This window comes from Platalea leucorodia (assembly GCF_965183815.1).
Source record: "Platalea leucorodia genome assembly, chromosome: 1".
NCBI lineage: Eukaryota > Metazoa > Chordata > Aves > Pelecaniformes > Threskiornithidae > Platalea > Platalea leucorodia.
In genome coordinates, this window is record NC_138823.1 from 165,389,626 (window position 1) to 165,415,229 (window position 25,604).

At 41.2% G+C, this 25,604-nt stretch overlaps 1 protein-coding gene across 5 annotated transcripts in view; it reads left to right on the top strand.

Moving 5' to 3' along the window:
• The first annotated feature begins 931 nt into the window (after positions 1-931).
• The window catches only part of NKTR (natural killer cell triggering receptor), a 42,830-nt gene continuing 18,157 nt past the window's right edge, over positions 932-25,604 (top strand). For 3 of the 5 annotated variants that reach the window (XM_082308747.1, XM_082308748.1, XM_082308750.1), the window contains exons 1-6: positions 932-1,004; positions 1,386-1,480; positions 10,573-10,647; positions 16,722-16,829; positions 17,870-17,914; positions 19,670-19,757. In XM_082308747.1, coding sequence (XP_082164873.1) covers positions 1,423-1,480; positions 10,573-10,647; positions 16,722-16,829; positions 17,870-17,914; positions 19,670-19,757 — 374 coding nt within the window. In that variant the 5' untranslated portion in view covers positions 932-1,004; positions 1,386-1,422. Of the gene's footprint in view, positions 1,005-1,385; positions 1,481-10,572; positions 10,648-16,721; positions 16,830-17,869; positions 17,915-18,230; positions 18,255-19,669; positions 19,758-25,604 lie in introns of those variants that run through there. The other 2 variants (XM_082308746.1, XM_082308749.1) reach the window with 2 other exon arrangements.

Sequence of the window (25,604 nt, forward strand, 5' to 3'; positions counted from 1 at the left end):
TGAGAACAAAGTTGCTGTTACAGGAGAAATTACATACATTAAATGCATAGGAGGGGCTACACAAAAAGCTGCTTTAAGCTGCTGGGCATCCTCGGTGTGAAGGAACTTGCCCTGAAGGATGTAGTAGGCTGGGGATTTATAGACTGAATGCTCCTTCCTGAACAGTTTGTCACTTCAGTGATGGCTGAAGTTACCATTTCCACACTCTGGGATGGTCCAACATCCCAAACTCAGAAAAAAATTACCGATGGCCTGCTGCAATAATTAAAATGTCTTTGGTTTAAATTTTCTTGGGCTCCTGGATAAGTTTACACAGGGCTGAGGCTCAGCAAGGGACAGGATCATCCCATGCAGGCCCCTGGAGCGGCCTTGTTGAAGGAGAACCGGAGTCCTACCACAGCCCTGACGAATGCGCTGCGGCGAACATTTTCCCATACAAAATCTTCCGAGTTGGGTTTTTTGGGGTTTATTTCTTTGTGCTCGCAGAAATATTTTCCCTTCAGAGGGAGACATCTCTGCAAAACCGCTCAGGCTTCTCGAAGTAAAGGGGCGAAGCGCTGGAGGAGTCGCTCAGCTCCACGGCCCGGCAGCGGCGTGACGGCTCGGGGCCAGGGCGCGGAGGGGGGATGCCCCCCTGCGGGGGCTCACGATGGGATTTATTCTCTAAAGCAGCTTCTTCCTCGCCGTCCCCGTCCCCCCCACCACGGCAAGGCGACGGGGGAAGCTTCGTCCCGCCGCGCTGAGGAGCCCTGAGGCGAGGGACCCGCTCCCGCCCTCCCGCGTCCCCCCAGGGCGCCGCGCCGGCGGCGGGAAAGCGTGGCGGGGGCGGGGAGGGGCGGGGCGCGGCGGGGGGGCGGGGCCACGCCGCGCCGTGCCGGGGCGGGGCGGGCGGCGGGGCCATCGGGTCCGTCGGTTAATGGCGATCGGGGCCGGCGGCTCCGGCGTGGGCAGCGGGGGCTGAGGGAGGGGGGCGCGGCGAGGGAACAAAGCGCCGGAGCTGCCAGGTAAGGCCGCGGCCGCCCCCTTGCCCAGGGGAGGGGAGGGCAGGGCGGGCAGCGCTGACGGGGCTCCCCCCCCCCCCCCCCCCATTCCTCCTCCTCCCCACATTGAGAGGAACAAATTCTCCTCAGGGTGAATTCCCCCCGCCGGCCTCCTCCCGCCGCCCGCCCTCCCGCCGCCGCGGCCCCACCGGGGCGGGGAGGGAAGGGGAAGGGAAGGGAAGGGGAAGGGAAGGTGTCGCCTGGAGTTTCTGGCAGCGCCGGTGTCATTTTACCCCTCGGTGAGGAGGGAGGGAGGGGAGCCGGGGGTGAGGAGCCCGGCGAGGGGCGGGACCGGGACCGGGCGGTGCGCGGCCGCTCCCCAGAGCGCCTCTTCTTTGTGTCCAGGTGGCGAGGACGGGGGGCGGCGGGGCTGCCCGCGGCCATGGGGGTGCAGGACCGGCCCCAGTGCTTCTTCGAGATAGAAATCAACCGGGAACCAGGTAAGGCTTGCGTCTCTGACACCGCCATCCGGCTCAAGTGTTGTGTTTGGGTCTTGTATTTTTATTTTTTTTTTTTACCACATTTTTGCCTTAATAATTGACTCAAGCCCTTAGCAATGGGTTTGGCCATCGGTGTGTTATTTCTGAGTTAGTTTTTAGTAACTTCTGATGTTTACTGGGGCGCTGGATGCTTTTTATTCTCCTTTGAAATTGATTTTTGTTTGCGTACACAGGTTCGGTAAGGCTAACGCTATTCTGAAGATAAAAAGCATTGTGTATTAGAAGTGCTCTCTGGTTATGTATTATGCATTTGCAGTTGTATAAACTATAGAAAATTGGGGCAAGTTGTGAGGAAACTGGAGAGGTACTCCTGGAAGTATGTTTAATCATACAGTAATTAAAATTGGAAGGGGACCTGAGGAGATCATCTGATCCAAACCTTTCTTCCTCCTGCTCAAATTGAGTCTTCTGAATGTAAATGAAGAATTGACCAGGTGGCCTGTTTAAAAAAAATAATAATAATAAAAAAAAAATTCCCTCTCTTAACTCACATTTTCCCTATGGGAAGTGTAATCACCCATAAGTGGTAGACTGTGAGTTTTAATCCTGGAATAGCTACTTGATTCCCTCTTCTGTTTTCCCCTCTCTGTAAAAATGGTCGTACAGATTTACTTACCCATCTTCTTGAACGTGAATTAATCGATGCATGTTAGTTGTCTCGTATACACCCAGTGGTTTATAGTGCTACTATTTGTCTCAGAAAAATGAATAAATGTGATGGCTTCATTATGCTTTCACTTTCATTTTCTGCTTCAATGTTTCTGTGAAAGCCTTGGAAATAAGAGTTTATCTCTCTGCATTTTCAAATTTCAGTTGCATTCAAATGTAACTGTAACCCATTTCGCTTGCTTTTTATTTTCACCAGAACTTGAAAAGAAAGATTCAATTCTAACTTCAGTGACCTGATAGGGCATATCTATAAATCTGTTGCTATTGTAACTCCTATTTGGGTTATTAACAGTGCCTTTTCCAAATAGTTTTTTCAAAGAGAAAAATGTTAATGTAAATGGAGCTTTAATGTTTTCTTTTGTTTTAAATTCAGATTTACTATGGAATGAGACTACTAAAAATGTTTTACGTTGGGTAGGTTTCCAGTTTAGGAATGGTAGTTTGATGAGATTGCTTTATAACAGAGACAATTTATTCTTCATCTCACTTGCTTTTAATCTTTGTTAGGGTTTTTTGTTTTCACTCTTCATCTGAAAAATCTCTCCCTGCGCTGTTTTCTTCTCCTCTTTCTTCATGCGCACGCTCCTGCTCCCATTTCATAATACCTTTTGTTGCCCGTCTGGTCCCCTCCTCAGCCTTGTGCTGTGCATCACGAGTGAAAGTGGATTACCTTGTTTTCCCTCATATCTACTTGGGTTTGATGACTGATAGCGGTGTCAGAGAGGAATTGCAGCGTTAGTGTTCTTGGTGGTGCAGAGCTTTCGTTACCTGGAGCAGACGCAAGGGCTTTGGCTCTGTTCGTGGCTATCTGTATTTATTTTCTCTTTAAAGTAACAGGAATCTCACAGCTGTATATCAAATTCAGAGCCCTGCTGTTTTTATTGCACCGGACTAATGACTTGTATTTTTGCAGGAAAACGTGCCAATTTTGTTGGTATCGGGACTTGCGTGTAATCTGGTTATACTACTTTATGCTGGTGTCTGTTTATTAATTCACTATGCAACTATGTCTTGGGATTTAAGGTTATATTTGAAAAGCTTAAACGTTGCTCTTTTAGCTGTAAGATGACCTTCAAAAGCTGAATCGAGTGCGAGTGATAAAGCAGTGCTTCCAGATGACATGAAGCACTAACTCTGAGAGATGTACTCTCCTGCTGATACGAGTGAGGTATTAATTTTAACTTTTAAACTGCCAGCAGATTTCCAAATTAACATTTTGCTTATTTTGACTTGAATACAATAAGCCGATCTGCTTGTTCATTTTTATTAGATGCAGGGAGAAAGAACTGGGGAAAAGAACAATCCTGCGTTTTGTTGCTAGCCAAGAAATAAGACATCGGCCTTGCCCTGTCTACATTGAAAAGCTGAACTAACGTCTCCACAAAATGCAGAGAATAAGAGGACATGCCTCTCGCAGTACTGCAGACATCTCTTTGCCTGCAGAATACAAAACTGTGTCATTTTTAAGAGCATAGGTTGCTTGGAGTCCAAAAATGTTCCCCTACGCAGCTGCCAACTCTTAGCTTTCCCCTTACAGACTTTGTTTACCCAATGTTTGTTGAGATACCTGTAGCAATTAAAAACGAGAGCAGTGCACAGGCGAGATGAGGAGGAGCAGCAAAAGGTGGTGTGTGTGTGCATATGTGAGAGGGGAAGGCACTGCAGAGTTTGAATTAGTTTTACTCTTTAACTAGATCCCTCAGAAAATACAGGAGTGAATACTGTAACTTTGGTTTTGCTTTCAGAAGCTTTATTACAGCTTTTGTGTCCATAATTTTAGCTACAGAATCTTGGAAAAAAACTTGATGCCTGCTTGTATGTGCCTCTTGCAATGGAGTAAACTTTGTAGGCTTTGTGTCTGTTTTTTAAAGTCTAAATTTAGGCTGCTTTTAATGAGTTGCCTGTTAAGCATTTTTTATGAATGCACATTGTGGCTCATAATTTTTAAAGAGCAAACGGAGAATAAATCGGGAATAAGCATTTATTTTGGTACTAGCACAGACTGCACCTCTCCCTTCTTTTGGGTCCCCCCTACCGATGGATTTGGCTGTGTACAGCACACACATAGGAGTAAACTACTTGCAGTATTCCAAGAACTTTGGGTGGCAGCAGATGCCTATTTAAATAATTCTGTCTTTAATCTCTGATGCAAAATCTGTGTGGAGCTTCAGTCTTTCAGGTGCCGTGATAATTAGAACAGATGTCCGACTAGGATGTCACATACTTGGTCTGCTGCTGTAGCAGTTCATGTGGCTATCCGAGACTTTTTTCACACATCTCCTGTCCCCACTCCCCAGACTGGCTTTATCCATCATAAAGTATGTTATATTTACTCATTTTTGCTTTATTTCATTCTTATTCACAGAAGAATTTTCCTTCTTCTCATCTTTTTTTTAACTCTCTTTCTCCTGTCTTCTGTTATTGTTTAACCCCTTGCTCGCTTTTCCATTCTACTTCAGTTTCTTTCCTTCCTGGGGTATGTCCCTTCCCTTATCAGTCAGTCTGTTCTCTCATTACTTCTCTCCTTCTAGTCACTTTTGCCTAAAGTTTGGTATATTTGGGGATTTCAGCTGCTATGGATTTATGGAAATAAGCTCCACTGCAAAAGTCACTGTAGTACTGTGCCTGCATTAGTAGAACCAGGGATGGCTTATAGGGTTTTTGTTACCCTTCCTGAAGACAGAAACTGTTCCCAACTGGCTTTCCATTAACTTTTAGCCCTTTGAAGGCAAAAAGTTGTAGATAGAAAATAGGTCAGCACTTTGACTCTGTCCGCGAACCGACCGCAATCCAGTTGAGTGCGGTAGGACAGGAGCCAAGAGGGCGTGCTATATGGGGAACCCGTATCGGAGGGTGTGTAAGGGAGATAAGATATGGGTAGATTCAGGGGCAACTGGTTTAATAAAAGTTGTAATCTGCTCATTATATAGAATTCTTGTTGTCCGTGCAGAGTGAAATACCCTGGAGATTTACCATGAGGTCTAGAACAAATTGGATTAGTAAATGGAAGGCCAAACTGATCAGCCTCTTCTGCTAGGAGAAGACAAAGTGTAGTCTCTCACTTGCACTTCTGCGTGAAACTGAAGACAGTAAATTTTTGTTGGGTGCCGTAGTGAAATATGTTTGCTTTCGTGGAGACCGCAGAAGACTGAACGGAGGGAGCTTCAGGGAGTATTTGTGGAGGGCTGGGCTTAGCAGAGAGCTGGGAGAAGTTGTTTATGGAGGCTTTTCTTGCAAAGACTGTAAGGTGGGGTAAGGAAGCATTAACAGAGTGTTGATGTGTCAAGACTATGGATCCCTGCTCAGGGGAACTGCGACATGCGTTGTTTTTACTGATGTTTTAAATAAAATCTGTTCTTTTTCCACAGTAAGCTTTTATTTTTCTGAAAACTGTAGCCACATTTCTACTTTAAAGCAGTCTTTTTAAATTTATATGACTTAGTGTTCAGAAATTTAGGGATAAATAAATTAATAAAATTAAAATACAGTCATTTTAGTGAACTGTTATTTAAACTGGTATGCAAATCTATCTAAGCCTTTGGGCCTTTGGCAGACTTCCTAGTCTCGGTCTGGAAGGGATGTGCATCACTGGCTTAATACCTGCTTTCTCCTTCAGCGGGATATTCCTGTTGATACACTGGGAAAAGTGCTGCAGTGGCTTCTTACTTGGTTTGCTCTAAGAAACCGGGAAAAGACAAAACCAATATATTTAAATTTAATTTTTAATAACTAGGTTTATTTTGGGAGTGTCTATCTGAAATTGACACCTTCCTGGCCTAAATGTAACATAATTTAGCAAAACAGTTTGTATTACATGGAAAATAGATTCAAGCAATATGCGTTTGGCTCTTGAGGTTGTTTCTAAAAAGTTAAGCAGCTAAATTGGAGGAAATCACTGATAAACATTTGAAATCAATTATCGTTTTAATAAATTTTCTTAGCAGGAGCCCCTATTACAATATAGCATGGATATTCCTACCCTGAATTTTTACCACTTAATTTGAATCAAGTAGTAGTTCTTCCTCAGCTGAAAAATTGATCAGGGGCTCAAGAACAAAAGAAAAAGTTTTCATCTTTCAATTTGAAAATAGAGTTCTGAAATAGAATTATTTCTGGTCATTATGCCTTCTGGTTTCTGTAATTGGTGTAGCTCATTAGCTACAGATAGCACTTTATGTAATCAAACTTCAAAACGCCTTAGACATTATATATGCATCACTTACTGTATGTAATTACCAGTAACTTAAATACTGCTTTCATCGCTTACTCTAATTTCTATCAAAAAAATCTTTAAAAAAGAAGTTAAAAACCTGCTAACAAATAAGAATACTTTGATAAAGTATTGTTTCATGAATAATAGGCAAATATTAAGTTATGGTTGGATAAATTACTGTGGTGTTGACTAGCGTAAGAAGTACAGTAATGTACTGTAAAATCTACGCTGTGGTGCAGACGAGCGTGTCTTCAGAGCTACGACCTGGTAAGAGTCAGCCTTCTATTGAGAACACCACTAAGATTAAAATGATAGAAATGTCCTGCCTGCTGATGCATTAAAATGAAGATTTTAGTAGTTTGTATAACTTCCGTGTGGTACTAGAAGATTTGCATCTCAAGTTAGGTGAGAGTTTCATCGTTAGAAATAAAATCCCGGTGGTTTTTTGCTTCTGTTTAGAAGCGAGGTATCCCTGCAGGCTCCTTTCTTGGCTGAAGCTGACTGAGCAGTCTGGGTAGGTTTGTGAGCAGACTTCACCTACTTGAATAACTCTTCTTAGCAATTTTTGTTTGTTTTAATTTACTATTCAAGTCTTACGGTTAGTCACAGAAAGCTCCTTCCCTAATCAGATAACTTAACCTTTGTATCAGGGAAATGAAGCTGAAGGAAGTATTGGAAATTTTCTCTGTACAGTGACGGTGGATCATTTCGGAGAAGAGGTGTCTGAGGAAATCAGTAGCATCTCAAATGCTTTTTTTATCTGTGTCATGTCAGTATATACCTCAGTTCCAAGTTTAAAATGAGACGCTTGCTTTTTTTTTTTTTGAGGGAAGAAGTAAAATTCATATATTCTAAGCATACTTTTTATACAGATTTTTTTTTTATTAACAGCTGTTATTTTGTACGTATTTGTCTCATCAAGGTGTGAAAATGTTTGATCTTTCTCTGGCACATTTAATTGACTGTTTGTCAGTGGAAAATATAACCTTTGAGTGATAATGCTATTCATGCAGTTTAGGTAAAATACAGATAGTAACCCACCAGATGGATACACAGTATGTGGTTTGTGTCGTATAAGCACACGGCAACATTTTATATAGCGGGATGTAATCGGGTAAGCAGTACTTTAGGTTATATGGAGAAGAGATGTCCTTATCTTTCAAACTGGATCTACAGACTTTTGGTGATGGATATGTGCATTACAAACAGTTTGTAGGAGTTGAAAGGCATGAGAAGCTAGCAGACATTATTAGTGACAAAGCACTAATGAAAGATACTGTTGACATCGTGCTACCTTAGTTATTAATGTCTTTTTCTGTGTTCTGCCTTGACATCTTCAAGAGCTTCAGGTGACGTTCTTCTACCAGAAAACAGCAGTGCTGGTGTCTGCTGCTTAAGGTGCTGAATACGGTGGGTTTTGTATGTGGGACAGGCACTTGGGACCAGAAGGCTTCTGCAGTTTATGCCTGAGGGCAAAAGTTCCTTCTGGGACCCATAGGCAGTAACACCTAGTAGTTATTTAGCAGCTGTCACCTTGGTAAATCAGCAGCTGGTCTGTATTTCCCTCCTCTTAGTAGAATGGAGATAGTGACAATTTTTTCTCTGAAAGGCATCGTGTGTTATTTCACGTAGCAAAGGCGAGAGGAAATCTGTACCTGGCTTTCCAAAGCACTTAGTCACTTCCAGCGCTTCTGCAAGCAGAGGAATGGGACTTGGGCTCTCCTGAATTGCTGCGCTCATAATGAAAATTGATCACTCTTTTGTAAAAGTGTCTTCTCTATTGTGTTCTCTGTATGAATCTTCAATCCACAGAGCTTATAATGGTTTCTTCACTGCCAAATAGCTGTCTTTTCATAGTGGTAGTTACAGCTACCACTGTTTAATGTGGGGGTCTTTGAATATTTGCTCTTTCTTCATTCTTTGGAGACTGTCCCTGCCCCTTTTCTTTAGGTTTTCCTGCTGCAATGATGAATGCTCAGAGAGCATTCTTACTGCAGTTAATGAAATGCAGACATTTCAACAGCTGAAGGCATCTTGAACTTTTATCCAAGAGTACAAAATACAGGTGGTCTCTGTTGTTTGGTTTGTTGTGTTATTTTTGTTTCTTTTTTATTTCTCCCCTTTTTGAACCAACCGTTCACCTTGCTGGCAATTCTGTACGTTTGGACAAAGCTCTAAAATTGAACACAATTTCTTAGGAGCCTCTCAGACTTTTTCTTGGTGACAAAGTATTGAATAAAATACATTTGAACTTCAATTATTATTTTTTTTTCTTTAAGGAAAGGGAATGAGAAGTAATTCCTGGAGTAGTTACTTTTTAAAATTATCTCTGAAGTCTTACCAGTGTGTACCACTAGAGGGTAGTGCTCACTGACAGATTACTACTGGTCTTGTAGTGCTGGCCGGCAGTGTGGCTTTTATGGCTTATTTCCTATGGAGATAACTTTTTCTTTGCTGATTGGTTTTTTTAAAGATTTCATATGTTTGGGAGTTGGTTTGTTTGTTTGTTTGTTTCTCTTTAATAATGTATGCCCCATATCTTGGAAAAATAAAATAGATTATGTGAATCAATCCTAAAACAGTTTTTCTTGGAATTGTTGGAGTTGGAAAAGATCTTTCAGATCATCAAGTCCAACCGTCAACCCAGTGCTGCCAAGCCCACCACTAACCCATGTCCCTGAGCACCACATCTCCCCGTCTTTTAAATATCTCCAGGGATGGGGACTCAACCACTGCCCTGGGCAGCCTGGGCCAGGGCCTGACAGCCCTTTCGGGGAAGAAGTTTTTCCTAATATCCAACTGGCACAACTTGAGGCCGTTTCCTCTCATCCTGTCGCTTGTTCCTGGGGAGCAGAGACCGACCCCCCTGGCTCCAGCCTCCTTTCAGGCCATTGCAGAGAGCGATGAGGGCTCCCCTCAGCCTCCTCTTCTCCAGGCTGAGCCCCCCCAGCTCCCCCAGCCGCTCCTCCCCAGCCTTGTGCTCCAGCCCCTGCCCCAGCCTCGCTGCCCTGCTCTGGCCACGCTCCAGCCCCTCCATGGCCGCCTTGGGGTGCGGGGCCCAGCGCTGAGCACAGCATTCGAGGGGCGGCCTCACCAGTGCCCAGCACGGGGGCACCATCACCTCCCTGCTCCTGCTGGCCACACCGTGCCTGACACAAGCCAGGGTGCCACTGGCCCTCTTGGCCACCTGAGCACACTGCTGGCTCATGTTCAGGCGGCTGTCGACCAGCACCCCCAGGCCCTTTCCCGCCGGGCAGCTCCCAGCCGCTCCTCCCCACGCCTGCAGCGGTGCCTGGGGTTGTTGTGACCCAAGTGCAGGACCCGGCCCTGAGCCTTGTTGAACCTCATGCAGTTGGCCCTGGCCCAACGACCCGGCCTGGCCAGGTCCCTCTGCAGGGCCTCCCTGCCCTCCAGCAGATCGACACTGCCACCCAGCTTGGTGTCACCTGCAAACTGACTGAGGGTGCACTCGATCCCCTCATCTGGATCATTGAGAATGATATTAAACAGAACTGGTTCATAGTGTCTGGCAAGTGGAGCGTTAATCCTGAAATTGCTAGTATTGTTCTGCCCACCTTTCATCTTCCCTGTTTTTGTTTGTTTGTTTGTTTTTTAAACTAAAGAATTTTAGGTCAAGAGTGCCCATCCGTCTATAATCCTTAACACAGTATGGGACTAAGTCAGTTGGACTTTTTAGGGAATGATCACAGGGAAAACTGTGGAAATGTAATTATTAACATATTTGTATAAACATAGTACTGGGCGGGGGGGGCAGGAAATTACTCCGGCTCTTTGAGGACTCATCTTTATGGGAAATCTTTTTTCAAAACAGAAATGAATTGACAGGATAAACTATTTTAGTAAATCAGTTTGGCTTTCCAGGTTCAAATCAAAATGGAATCATTAGGATTTTTAATAAATCAGATGTAATGATATTACTTAATCTTCAGGTTTTTTATGATTATGGTATTGGTTTCCTGCCACTTGTTTTAATATATGCATATTAGAGTTGTTTTCTTATTCTGCTTGATAAATAACTTTTTCTCAGAAAATTATATATTCAAAATGTGCTGATTTACTTATGAGCAGATTTTCTTATATCATTATAAATAGTGATAAAACTCTTAATTTTTTTCTTTTTATCTCCTAGTTGGTCGAATTATGTTTCAGCTCTTCTCAGACATATGTCCGAAGACTTGCAAAAACTTCCTTTGCTTGTGCTCGGGTATGTAGCATGCCTATATTTAAGATTTTTAATGTTTCTTACAATTATTATTTGTTTATGCAAGTATAAACTGCGGCATAATAATAGTGCTGATCATCATCTTCTGGTAAAACCAAAGCTGAGACTTGTTAGCGCTGAGGAGGATTTGAATAATGCATAGCAGGAAATAGCGTGGTATTCTATAACTGTGACCGAGTTCGAGTAGTGGAGATGATACATGATTACAGAACGCAAAACTGAATTTATGGAACAAAAATGTTTGTTTTTTTTTATTTTGTCCCTAAGATGGGGCTCCTGTAGGTAGAAGTGATTGACAAGGCTGAGACTATTGTGGAATTATTGATCACTCAAGTTACACAGAAGTGATAAAGGCAAGCAATTCTTTAGGATTTATGAGATCTTTAGGATTTATCAGGAGAGACATTAAGTATTACTGTCACTGCACAGTATAATGGTGACATTTGACTTGGGACACTACATAAAACTTTGAATATGTATAATTTTTCTCTTATATAAAATGTTGATTAGTTATAATAAAACTTTGAGTGTATTTCAGGTTCACAGAAGTGCTACATGGGGATCAGAGGACAGGAGCATCTATTAAATCTGAGAAAACTTTCATTTTTAGCTAAATGAAGGACTAAAAGGGAATATGATGGTACTTTGGAAATCCTGGGATTGTTCGGTAGGGGAGAGAAGAGGTCTGTGAAATCAAAGGGTCAGCATTGGCAAAAGAATATCTGGGTGTAATGTAGTGCCCCGCAACCCATTTTTTTAAGCAGGACTTAACGTTTTAAAAATGGTTTCTACTGATAGGAAGAGTAAGGGTAGTAAAGGTTTGGTGGGTTTTTTTGGTCTGCAGTGTTCCCCAGGGATTTTTCGGCTGTAAGTTGAACGTTAATCTTGCTTAGGTTATTATAGGAATTGGTGTGCGTTATTTATGTGAGGAATGCATTCTGTGTCTTGGTGATCTCCTGGTCTTGTATACCTGAATGCTCAGCAACTTGCAGTATGCCTTCAGTTAACTGCACCAGCGAAGCCTCTACCTTGTCTATGAAATAACTCTTTCCCAGATCATTAAAATGCTCCAGCAAAACTTTCCAGGCAGCGTTTTAACATCTGGCCTTAGTGAACAGCTTTTAGCTAACTGGTTATGTGAAACCATTTGTTTATCCTTATGTGTTAACTTAAAGTTCATCTTGTCAGAGCTCAAACCCCAGAATGTGGTGTGTTCTAGATAATCTCTGTGAAGATTAGGAAGAGCTTTATAGTACTATGAACGTGTGGAAGTACAGTACATATCTTTTTTGAGGTCTGTGTCGTGATGTCCCCTCTTTTTATTCTACTTTCTGATTTTTTTTTATCACTTATGCTTATTGAAGAGATACCTAGGGATAGACTGAGAATGGGAAAGAATGGTGTAACTATAATAGAAAAATGGGAACTCTTTTTTGAAGTTTATCTTAATCAGAATGGGTTACAAAAGATAAGAAATAAAATGGAGTAGCAGACTGAATAGCGTAATGTTTAAGCCCCATGTTCTGTAGCTCTGTAGGATTGTTTAAATCCTTACAGCAGCTTTGCTAGAAATAAGTGGAGATAAAGGAAGGAAAAGGTGTTGGAGATGATGAGGAATGAAACAAACAAGCAGAAGAAGGAACAACTTTAAAAAAAAAAAAAGTGACTTCTTTGTATTTCATCCCTGTTTGAATTCAGTTCTACAGCTGGCCGTACAGGTTTCATTGATGTCTTCAGCTGGAACCTGTCTTTAATTGGAAGAACATTTGAAAGTAAGCACAAAGTTAGGAGGTCTACTCTTGATCAGACTCGCAGACTTAAATGCTACCTGAAACATTTGTTTCATTCTTGCAAATTGTGTTTGCTACTGCGTATTCATAGGCTAGAATGATGATTTGACAGATATCTTTAAAAATTTGCTAATAAACACATGATAATTAAATTCTGCGTGGGAGAGAGAAGCATATAGAAGAACCTGAAGTAATTTAATTTCTTTTGGTGAATGTAATGTTTAAGAGAATTAAGTTATATTAATTTCCTTTGCTGGTAGAAGCCATCTCTTTCTGCCATGGTAGTTCTCAAACTTGAACTCAGGATGGCTGAGTTTGGAGGCTAGGGTTGCATGGCTAACACTAATTCTTTTCCTGTTTGCGCTAATTACATCTGTGTTACTGCTCAGTTCGTCTGAGGTTTTTCCTGTCAACTCTTCTGTCTGCCTTTCTGCTTCTCCTTGACAAGTTCTTCCAGGGCAGTTGTTACTGCTAGTTTATCTGCATTATGCGTGCCGTTTTCCCTGCCCTCCTGCCCTGTACTGTCAGAACCTCGATTGCCCCAGCATCTAAACTGAGTACTCCGCACAAGGATCCTGTCTGCTGCAGGGTACCACAGATGAGAACCGTGGCCAGGAGCGGCAGGCCAGACTGAGGGTCATCCATACTCGTCACAGTAGGATCCAGCAGTTCTCTGGTACATACTTTCCACCTGTCCCCGTGGACTGGTGTAGCATTCCAGTTGGGCTACTGCTTCTGTGTTTGCCTAGAGTATGTTAGAGGACTTACAGAGCCTGTCTTCAGAAGAGCAGTGGTTCTGCGATGGGCGATGAAGGTGTACTGGTAAGATTGCATTGACCTCTGGCAACCAGAACTGAGATGTGAAGGGTTGCTTTAAGTTTTGGGGGTTGAGAGCTGCTATACCATCTTCAGAGACCACATAAGTCATTTGCTTCCAAAAGTTGGGCTCCCCTGACTCCTGTCACTTTTTGCAGCAAGATGCATTGGTAGAACTTCAGTCATCATAGAAGCATGAGTTCCTACCAGCTATATCTTTTGTCCTTATCTTTTGGTCTTTGCAAGAAATCTGATCACTGGAGGTTTACTCAATACAGCATCACTTTCTGGCACTGACGACATCTCGTAGCCATATGCGAGGCTTATGCTCATCTAAAGAGGTATATAGCTGGGTAATAGAGGATGCTACCCCATTCTGCACCATATAGTCTATATAATGGAATAGCTTAGCAGCAGACTGAGTATTGTACACTTCTGTACTACATAAATTCAGGATTCTGCATGCCAGGCCAATCCAGCATGTTCCTTTTCCTTAGACACGTATGGGTACCCACCTGTATTGTGGCTGATGAAGGCATCGCAGCTCCAGGGTACCATGTGTCCTCACTTAGGCTGTTACAGACCTCGTGGCAGCTTGATTTGGGCTGTGCACTTCCATTGTGTCGGTGTGGAGTGGTTTCACTTGTCTCAAGGCAAGGTGATACGCCCTGAGAGAAAGACTGGAGACCAGCGTTTGAAATGCTGTGCCCATCATCGTGCCTGCTGCTCCCTCTGGAATCGCTGTGAGGCAAGCCAGGATGTTTTTGTCAGAGACAGATGGAGGAGGACAGGGTGATTCTGGCTGCCTTCCTGCAGCCTGACATTGTTGTCAAAAATAGACCTGGCTAATGTGAAAGAACGCTGTCTGCCTTGACAGCAAGAGGCTCCTTGCATTTAAATTACAACATCTGGACTTGCAAACTGGCACTTGCAGGTCCTTCAGTCAGTCCACCTATTGAATAAACACAAGCCCATCTGCTCTTCAGCACCTTGTCAGGAGCTTCCCTTCTCATAATCTGAAACAGAGACGGCTATTGGGCACCTAATTCAAAATATCTCAGACTGGGTTGGCAGTGCAGGGGGTTAATAGGGCATGAGAGCAAAGTTTACCTGCCAAAGGGAGAAGGGCGCTTTGAAAAAGGCCCTTGTGTTGTGCCCTTCTCAGCTAATGGGTTGTCCCTTGCCGTCACTATGTAAGTTCTCCTCCACCATCCCATTTCCAAGGGATTTGCAGTACATGGAAAGAACTGCTTAGGCAGGACAGCCCATGGGCTTTGTACTGGCTGTTGTGGAAAAATGTCTGAGCTTAGGGAGGTGCTGCAGCTCTGACCAGTGGAGCAACTGGTCTCTGTCTTTTGCCTGTCTGGGAGTCCAAGGATTGGTTTTGAAAATCAGAGTGACACAGTATGGTTTCTGCAGGAATTTTGCCCTCCACCATTTGGCCAGCAACTTAAGTGCGTTGTCTAAAGTGTCTGCAGCTTATGGGGAAGTAGCTGAGTTATATGATTTTTGCCCACAGTTGTATCGTGCGTGAAAGGAAGGGAACATCACAAGTATTGCTATTTATTACAAAGAGGGACTATGCTGTCTTGGCAGTACCATAAAGCAGAGTAGAAAAAGGGACTACAGCTTCTGGCCATGGTCTAACTCTCCCCTCTCATGTTAATGTACCAGCTCAACCACGCGGTCAAGTGCAATGCAGGATCCCATTCTCGAAGGGGATTATCCATAGCCGGAGGGACACGCTGAAACGTGACTGAAAACGTAGGCAGATACTCCTTGGTGTTGACTGATGTGGGGTTTCCAGTGCCATAGCAGAGAGGGGTATGTTTGGAGGGAAAAAGGGTGTGCCTGTCCCTGTAACAAATTGCTTTGCTTGGATAACTTCCGTGGAAAATAAAAATGGGGTAGGAGGCAGCATGGGTTATGAGTATGAAGAGTCAGGGTAATGGAAAATAAGTTGTATTCTTGTGAGTGAAGGCTTCTACAAGTATGATAAACAGCAATGCCATGAGTGGGTTTTGTGCCACAAACCGCTCTTTGCCCTCATCCTGGCAGCGATGGGCTGTTTGGAATGGCAAATTTGGGCTGATTGGGCCATCAGGTAATTTTGGGTGGAGGACCAACAGATCGCACAAGGGGAGCGTTGGCTCTGGGTAACAAGTACGCGTCTGAGGGCACTACACGGTGCAGAACATTCCGGTTAAATATCCTCCGACCAAGTGCCAAATGCCTGTTCCATACCCAGGGGTGGGATGGAACTGAATGTTGGGTTATTTGTCCTGTCTCATTACAGAATGTCTCCTGCACATGCGGTTTACGTGGGATTTTAGCTGTTGCACAGGGTATAATACACCTATTACTCTTAATTGCTGTGTTCTGCCAGCTCCCCTCTTCTTGGAAGCTAAAGTCAGTGTCTCTTGTATGTTCCCTGACTGGACCAGTATAAATCCCTCGTGAACCTCCTACGCAGGACCTCTGCCCTGCCAGTCATAGTACCCTCATCCACGTGTCCAGTGCAGTTTTTCTTCTGAATTTTGGAAGAAATGTTAATGAAGCTTGAGGTTCTGAGATGTCTTTCTCCAAAATCACCAGTAAGCTTGAAGTACAGCTGCACTGGGAGTCCACTGAGTGCCACTTCTTAGGAAATCTCAGGCTAAGAAAGGATTAATGAGTACCGTGGCCTGGCTTGGCTTCTGCTGCTGGTTAAGAATGGCTCTAGTACCAGTTCAGGGTTTAGGGGATTTTCCCGCCCCCGTTATGATTCTCATTCAGTTCGTCCTGGAATGGTTCTTTTATACAAAGTTTTGTTCCCCTCTTCTGTCAGTCTTTTCAGAAATGGGAATCTGTTTTGTGCAGGTTTCATACTGAGATGGTGAGGGTTGGTGCCGGGCAGATTGGCCTTAAGGGTTGGCCTGACACTGTGCATGGATTGGTGAAGATGTGACACACGCTTGGAGTAGCTCAATCCCACTTTTCCAAGAGTGGATTGCATTGAAACTGAGTTGAAGCCTGTTCTGAGCTCGGATTTCTGTCCTGGGATTCAGCTGGCACATCCAGATGTATAAGTGGTTTGAGAAGGTCTCCGGTGTAAGCTTCAGCTAAGATAGCGGTGCAGCTATAACCACAGAAAATAGTTAACTCATCGTTATTATGAACTTTTCTTTTCTTATAAACTGTTCTGAGTGCACTGCTAATAAGTACACCCCTTCTGGGGAGGGGAGGAAATTTTTTTTTAAGAAGAAACCTAATTTTCACTTGGGAGTCCCCTTGTAAATGGGTCCCTTCCGCTATTAATGGGCGGTGTAAAGGCAACAGGTAGGACTGTGTTACCCTTTATAGTTGTGCTATTCTGATGGCTGTCTTATGGCCATTAGCACTGGGGAGGTAAAACCCTTGGAATCTGTTCGGTGACAATCTGTAGATTCTTTTTGTTGAACCTTCTTGCAGGTGAAAAAGGAATTGGCAAAACAACTGGAAAGAAGCTGTGTTACAAAGGCACTACGTTCCATCGTGTGGTTAAAAACTTCATGATTCAGGGTGGGGACTTCAGCGAAGGTAAAATACACTTTTAAAACTAAAATGTTTTCAGTGGAACAGAAATGTTATATGGTTATAATGTAACTTCAGAAAATGACATAGAAGCATTACAATGCCGTAAAAATATTTCATTTGCTGTGATGTATAGCATAGATCGCCCATTTCTCTGTTAATCTTTGAAATTCTAAAATGTTTGAAGCGAAGTAATATTTATTTAGAAAACGTGTAATGTTAAAGAAGGAAAAAAAACCCCACCCTTGCTGGTGTTAACACCTATCTTATTAAAACAGAATTCAAACCCAAAATGTAGTCGCACTGCTTTTCGCTTTTGTGTCTGCAGTAGAGGCAGCACTAGTGATGTGCTATTGATACACGGACCTAATTATTTGAATAAGTTTACTTTTTTAATTATGTTTAGTAAATGAGCTAGTGTTTAACGGATAAGTCTCCAAAAGGAGACTTTCCAGGAGTTTCTTTGTTTCCTTCCCTGCAGTATGTGTACAACATAATGGTTTAGCCTGTTGTCCTTCCCTGAAATACCCGTCCCTACCGAAATGCGTATCTTCTTTGCTGTGTCCTGAAATCTTGTACCTGATAAAACGGGCGCAGCAAGGGAATATCTTGTTTTGAGAGTCAAGTAGAGGTGCCTTTAAAACTGCTGGCTATTTTACCTCACCCATTCTAGTGGTTTCGCAGCTGCTTTGAGCTGGGCAAGATTGTTGGGTGTACCTACTGTTGTCTTTTTTTCTTCCCCCCCCCCCCCCCCACTTGCTGTTGTTTTGCTGCCTGCTGTTGCTTTAAGCAAATACCAGTGAGGATTGGCCTTTGGAGCCCTGCTTCGTACTTCCCAGCGTTCAGAGGCACTAAGGCAATCTTAATTCTCAAGATTTTGAGTGTCAACAGGATAATGCCCGGCTGTGACTTTTAATTAAGGAGCTTGTGCTCAGATACGAGTAACTGGGCAGAGTATCCTGGTTCGTTACAAACTGGTGGAATGTTACATACAGCTTTTCTCGTAAATGAAACAAAAGGTTTAATTCATGCTTTTTAATGCATAGGTAATGGAAAAGGAGGTGAATCTATTTATGGTGGCTATTTTAAAGGTAAGAGGAAATATGTCTTTGCAGATTCTTTATTCAGTTCTGAGATAAACAAGTCTTGATTCCCAAGCTACTTAATGAAAACAGGTCTACTTATAGATCACCTTTTGCATGAAACTAATGTTGCATGAGAATTATTTTTATATGCATGACTTTCAGATAATTTTTTTGGTAATATTTAACTTTAACTGACAATTAATTAAGGCTAACATTATTGGTTAAACATGACTTTCAGCATGGAGGTTAGGCAACTTTATTCATGAATAAACTCCTATCTTCCTGCCTAAAACTGTCAACATATTCTTTTGTTTATAGAGAATGTGGTCTTTTGCAAAATGAAAAGGTAAGAGACAAAAGCTCAGTAACACAAATTCAAACTCTGTTCCCTTGTACCCTCCCTAGTAAATATATAGACAACTGATACATCCGTTTGTAGATGGATATCTGTGTTGCTTGGAGAAATGAAGAGTTCTGTGTCTAACCTTTCTGAGGGTTAATGACTTATTCTGAGAAAGAATACTGGCATAATTTCCAGCTCTAAACAGTTATTTCTTCTTTTGTTAATGTCCCTTTCCTCCCCTTCCCTATTCAAGGTTTGTATGTTTAGTGTTCGTTTCTAGAAGTGTTTGACTTTGTTTATATGCTACACAAGTTATTGTACTTGCAAAGAACTTGTAAATAAATGTACACTTACCTTTTTTTAAAATCTGTTGTTGGAAGAAAAATGGTGAGTTTATAAAGTATTTGCTTAAAGACATAAAATTCTTTCTTGCAAAAAAACCAGGTAGTTACTGTGGTATTCAAGTGTTAATAAAGGCACTGTATGTATTTATGTAGCAGCCCCTGGTTCTGTATGTTTTGCAAGTAGCTCTGCGTGGTTAAGTGCATGCCATTAAGTTTGCCTTAAACAGAGACCTAGTTTGGTGTTGCAGTATTACAGCCTTTAGTCAAAAGAAAGTCTTGAATAGATCCATTTGCTAAAAAGTTACTAGGGTTTGTTTCTAAAGGCGGTGAGTGCTAAACATGCAGCATTGTGTTTTGATATGTCATCTTAAAAATAACGGCTTTATACGCTCAAATTACTATTTTTAGCTTTGAAAATGAACTTCAGAAGATCTGGTTTTATATTATGCTGTACAACCAGAAGTCCTCTTTAATTCACTGGAATATCAAATGCATATTTAGTTTAGTCTTCATTGATTTTATACTTAGGTTGCAGGAAGAATATGTTCTTTAGTTTCTCTTTGAGGTAACTAGGAGTTTTTTTCCTGTGTACATTTTGAGACTTCCAGTTTTGAATTGATAGGTGGCTATCTTTTAATGTGCTTTTTCTCTAGATCTTTCTACCTGAGGTGCACGCTGCGTAAATAACAGTATCATGTATGTTAAGTCTTGTTTTAGGATATCAGTAAGTCTGCCAATCTTGTTCTTATTCAGAAAATGCTGGATTTAAATCCAAGTCTATGAGAATCTGATGTTTATTGAAGACAATAATAATGATTTTAATTTTCTTTCATTAGAAATGTTTGCACTGTATCTGAAACGTTTTCTTTAAGAAAGAATGCTTTCTGTCTCATAACTGCTTCTACTGTTACTCTTGAGAGGTTTGTTTAAACTTGATTTTTGTTTTTCCCAACCTGTTCATGTTTCTTCAGCAGCAGCAGAATTTCTCCTTATAGCATCCATAAGTTACTAAGAAAATTAGACTTGTATCCCTTGTCAGGGAAAATCTGACAAACATATTTTTTCTTCAAACAGATGAAAACTTTATTCTCAAACATGACAGAGCGTTCCTTTTGTCAATGGCAAACCGAGGGAAACATACCAATGGTTCCCAATTTTTCATGTGAGTAGATGTAATACGACAGTTGAGCTTTTCTTAAACAGAGAAGCGCTGTTCATGAGAAAGATGGTATTGCTAAATTATCTATAACGATGTTATCCGCCTTATTTTAAATAGGGTTGAGTGGGTACCTGCAGTGTAAGCTATAATAGGAAACATTAGTTATCGCAGTTTGCTTGTGGCGTTCATTTAGATTAGAAGCTGGTACTACATGGATGTTCCTTGTTCATTGCTTTTTACCCTAAAAATATGGCTTATGCAATAAGTTATTAGTGCCCAGAAAATAGATTCTTTGGCTTTGTGTGTGCACCAACCAAATCTTAACAGACTATCTGCAAATTACAGTGTTGAGCATTGTATGCGAAAGGGAGTGAGACCTACAGGTGATTTGTATGGTTTTGCATGTGCTCTTTAAATACAATGATTTATGATTTAGGTTGGGGGGGGGGGCGGTGTTTGGGGTTTTTTTCTTTGTTTTTTTGCGGGGGGGGAGTGGGAGTTTTTGTTTGTTTGTTTTTTTTTTTTTTTTTTTTTTATTTTGGAGTGTTCATTCCTGATGTGCTTTTCTCCTATCTTGCTGCCTAGTTCTGTTTACTTATGCATATACCAACTACTTTGGTACCAACGCTGTGTAAAATTATGTGCTGATGATCAGATTTTTCCTTCATTACCTTAAAAAAAAATAAATCCATTCTAGTATGTAGCCATGTTCTGTTAAATTGTAGAAAATGCATGACTCTCTACCATCAATAAATACTCAGGTCTGATATGTCAGGGTCTTCTGGTTAAAGTAGTTGTGTTCTAGGTTCAGTATTAGTATTTTTAAACTTACTAATTTTTATGTGATTATTCCTTCTGTTAACTCCCTCTTAAAAATTACCTTCTGTTAATGTTTAACAGTTTGTATTTGGAAAGATCTGGATTATAACTTTGGGCTTGTGCTGAGAAGAACTTTTGAAAGCACTAGTGTTGTTTCACAAAGTAAATTTTAGTGTAGTTACTTAACTAGAAAAACTTTTTTCTTTGCCATCTTTCTTGGGTGATAAGAATGAATGGCGCTTCACTGTCTTCAGTAAAGGAGTAATTGTCCTCAAGAATCTTTTTTTTTTCTTTTTTTTCCTTTGCCTGAAAAAGATCTTCAGTATGATATGGTGAAGTTCAGATAAGAGACATTTTTAGGTCTCTTCCTAAAGAATGCCCTAAAAATGGAAAATGAATAGGAACCTAAGAGGAAGTCTTTCACAGTTACCACTGTTCTGACTTTCCATAGAGATAAAATCGTAAGTGTCAAAAGCTTGTTTTCTGTTACGTTCAAACCAAATTTAGATGTTCTGCTTCCTTACAGTAAATCTGAATGGGTATGTATACACATTAATATGGAAAACAATCTCTATATAAAAAGCCCCCATGGTTTAATAAGGTCTCTGCAAAACATTGCTTCACTGTTTACTATTTGGTGACTTATCTTTTGGTTCTCTTGTCGTAATTTTCCATTTTTAAGCTTATCTGAACAATATACATGAAACTTAATGATGTCACATCAGTCAAGAAGCTATCATTTGAGGGCTCTAAAGTTTCTTTTCTCTCCTGCATTTGATTCAGAAGTCGTCTTCTTTCCCTTATGCTTAGTAGACTCAGCTTACTTGTTCAATTAGATTTAACAGACATAAACACCTTGTCTCTCCCCACACACCAAAACAACCTGCGGTTGTGTTAGATGCTAAATTATAATTTACATGGGACAATAAAATGAACGGTATTTAAGAGCACTTTCATCAAATACAGAAACATGTTGAAAGATGCAGATTTCTTCAAAAAATCTGTTTTTTCATAAAATCGCTGTAAAGAGAAAGCATTAATTTGGTGGGAATTCAGGCAGGGTAAGATACTTAACCATAATCGTCTCCATGTAAGCTAGAGGCACCTCAGCTGCCTGTAGGAACCTAAGGCCATTTGTAGTGTCCTAGGGTATCCTACCTGGCCTTCAGCTGCTGGGAGAGAAGGGCATGGATGTTCTGAAGGTCTGGTGTCTTACCCGCCTGCCCCCTGCAGATTCCTTGGATATCCTGTACTGTCTTAAATGGCACCAGCTTGCCCTACATTCAGGCAAGTGAACCAAACCCAGGAGTAAGCTCCCAGTATAGCCGATGAGGTTTAGGTGGGCTACTAAGTCTTTCAAGCATGGCCTAATGCTCTAGGCTTCTGTGACCCTCTTGACCAGGGCTTTTTTCATTTTATCACATGCAGACATTTAACGCTGTTTGAGACACCCCTGGGAACTCCAAGCCAGCGTGCAAATATGACGTAGCACCTGCAAGCCACCCTGCACTCCTGGAGTAGCAGCTGGAAGCCAGGCAGGATACAGTAGGGCAGCTCAGGGTGCCTCTATGTTGGCAACTGAGCGTCCTCCGGAGGGCTGACCCGCAGCTGAGACGCCTAGCTCACCTGCGGATGCCTTTACTGTGTTCAAATTTATGCATTTAAGCTGAATCCCACCTTTGGCCTCCAGTGCTGCAGCTCGTCCTGGGAATGAATATGTACAATTACAGAATCCGTACAGAAGCCCCTGAGGCCGCTTGTAAAGACAGGCGTGTATGTACACAGTACCAAAGTCAGGTTCATGTTTGGTAACGCCATTTACAAATAGGCAAGGATGGATGGTGAAACACATAGTTCAACAATCTGCCTTTTTGTATAGGTTTTTTTTTTTAATGGTGAAACTTGGTTTCTGCTTCATGGAGAGTTTGAATTTCAAGATTCAGAGTAGGAAACAACTACTAAAGACTTTAGGCAGTTTCTGACTTAACTTTAAAATGCAATATATTAAAGCAGTTAGTCTTGCTTGGCGACATTTGTCTGATTACTTCAGGGAATGTATTGTGTATCTATACAGCTTTTCTTTAATGAAATATATTTGTTTCCTTCAGTGATATACTTTAAGCTGAAATTCAAACGTGTTTCTTATACTGAAAAGAATGCTCAGTTATTCAGTAGTTTATCGTTAGGAAAAACGTTCTTCAAATGTGTAACCTGAAAATTGTGTGGAAGGGCGGTCTTCAGTGGCAGTCTTTAAATTTTTCTTTTTAATGGTTTGAACATGTTTAATTTTATTGATTAGATTTATAGAAAGGGAAGTAGTTCATCTCCATCTGAACTTCTTTAGATCTGTTGTTTGCATTTTTTATGGTTCGATGAGAGCTCTATATTTCTGTATCATATACATGTGTAATGTAGCAAATAAGGAGTGCAAGTAAGCTATTTTCTTTTATATAAGTATCTGTTCAATTAGGGCTAAAATAATAGCAAGATTTCTGACTATAACATTTTTGCTTGCTCATCAGAAGCGCTTTCCCTGCTTACCACAGATAAGGGCCATTTGGAATAACTAGTCTTTAGAGAAAGTAATCAGGCAGCAAATATCTCTTTGACAGACTGCACTAACAACCTGGTCCCAACAAGGCTCTATGCAATGCCTAGAAAGTGTTAAAAGTTGAGCTACAGTGGTCAGTTTTACTTGAAATAGAAGCTCCAGACTAATCTTAATGTAAACAAGTATCTGACCGATCCTAAAGTATCATTAGCTTGCTTTGATTCATCAGGAATTTCTCTGGCATGAATGAGTTTGAAGCATTTGTAAGGAACAATAGAGAACTGGGCATGGAAAAGACAGTGTAAGTATTGTTAGGAAACGCCAGTGAGGCCAGTGTAAAAAGAATGAGCATAAATCAAAGCACTGGTAGAAACTGGCAAGATGCAGAAGTAGAACAAAGCCTCAGAAGTGTGTGTGTAGGGGGGTGTGTGTGTGTGTATATATATATTTATTTACAAAAAATGTTAGAAGTGCTGTATTTAATGCTCGTTGACTAATTTTCCCCGCTTATCTTTTTTCTTAATTGAATAGGAGTAACAGTTGGGTTGGAAGGAAAATGTTGAGCTAAAAAGCAGGATTGTTTTTCATGCACATGTACTTTAAATAGGCCAAGTCTATTCAGACATGTGTCTAAGAAACATCTCCTAATCTGAAGAAATGCATCTTGTTGAAATCCAGCAGAAAGGATCCAGAGACTATCCCTTTATAATGTTTGGATTTGTGAAACACTGGGATTTCAATTTTCTATAACCAAAGGGATCTGTTGTAGCATTTTATTGCAGACTTGTGTTGAAGGCAGTTGTAAAGTACCAGTTTATAAATTAGCTATTTGTATTTTCAGGTAGGACCACTATTTAATTTGCTTCGTTTCCATGAATAACTTCTTTTAGAACCATCAGTTATTTAGCAAGTGTTCCAAACACCCCGTGAGTCTGTTAATCTTTTAATCGTCCTGTTTCCATGTTGATACTCAGACATGGAATCCCTAGGATGGGGTAGAGGTTGACAGGAACCACTCTAGAATCATCATCCTTTTTTCTATATACGCCAATATCTGTTTTAAACTGCTGCTGAAAAGATGATGATTATTTTTATCAGTTATTGGGGGAGTGCATTTAGAACATTGCACAAATATAGTTCATGTCTTTAGGTCCCTGATTTAGAGTTGGGGGGGGATAGGTGGCCTGTTGGTGGATGGTCCAGCCCAGCGGCTGCGTTACTGGTTGGGTGACGTTCTTCTTGAGCGATGCCTTCTGCTTCTCAGTTGAGCTGATCCGATGAAGGCTCTTCAGAGCAACTCCGTCGTGCCTGTGGCCATACCCAACCTACTAGTAAGGAAAGTTGCAATACGAAATAAGTGCAACCCTTGTGAAAAGGAGTAAATAAAGTACTATAAAATTAATGAGATTCCTGATCCTACAAATGCTTGCTTGGACTTAACTTTGCGTCCATTGTCATACAAAATCTGTCAAGTTACGCTTCCTAGAAAAATAGAAGCGACTGTGCAGAACGAAGCATAAAGAAAACAATAGGAGGCAAAAAAAAAGTAACCGACCTCTTTGTTGTCATGGGGAGGTTTTGTGTAATAATTCATTTATTGCCTTGTTATTTGGCCATGTAGTCTACTGAGGAATGCATCCTTATTACAATTTAAAGAGGAGTCCTCGGTTGTGTTCCTTATCAGTTCAAATGCTTGGAGTTCTTGCCTCTGTGTTCAAAAGCTATTTAAAACTTGAGGCTGTTTTGCTATTACTGCTAGATTTATATTAATTTTTTTTCCATATTGAGGGTATCGTTGGTTTAATGTGTTTCTCAAGCTCTGCTTTCTTGCTCAAAACTAAATAGCTTTTTAAAAATGTTTTTAATGTGTGGTGCCATGCCTAGTTACTAAATTCAAACAGACTAACCACTTTGATCTGCTAAATGAAGGATAAAAAAAATTGTGAGGACTTTTTTGTTTTGATTTTACAAACGATTTCTGAATGTTACCATCTTATTAAAAGTGCTTCCTTTCTAAGTCTTCTTGGTGTCCCAAAACAGGTATTCTTCTAATCAACAGTTTTTGGTGGGTTTTTTTTGTTGTTTGTTTTTTTTTTTTTTTTACTGTGAATGAAATACCTTTGAGCTAATTATTGAACAGTTGTCAGGAATATAAAAATCTAAAAATTTCAAATGAAAGGGGCTGATGTTGCATTATTTTTGAGCAAAAGTGGTATGTGTGCACCTATCACGCATGCAGGTCCCGTTGGCTTGATCAAAAGTTTATGTAAAAGCACAGCCCGTGTGAAAGCATTCAGAGGATGCTTTTATGTGTAGCAAGTAACAACTGGATCATTTCAATGCTCAGATATGCAGAGGCATAATTAAGAATTCACAGTTTATTTGGGGGGAAAAATATGGACAAGCTCAACTGATAATGCAGTTTAAAACATTGCTGCTGTTCAGAATTATGCCAGAGCAAAAGTATGGTGTGTGTTGGT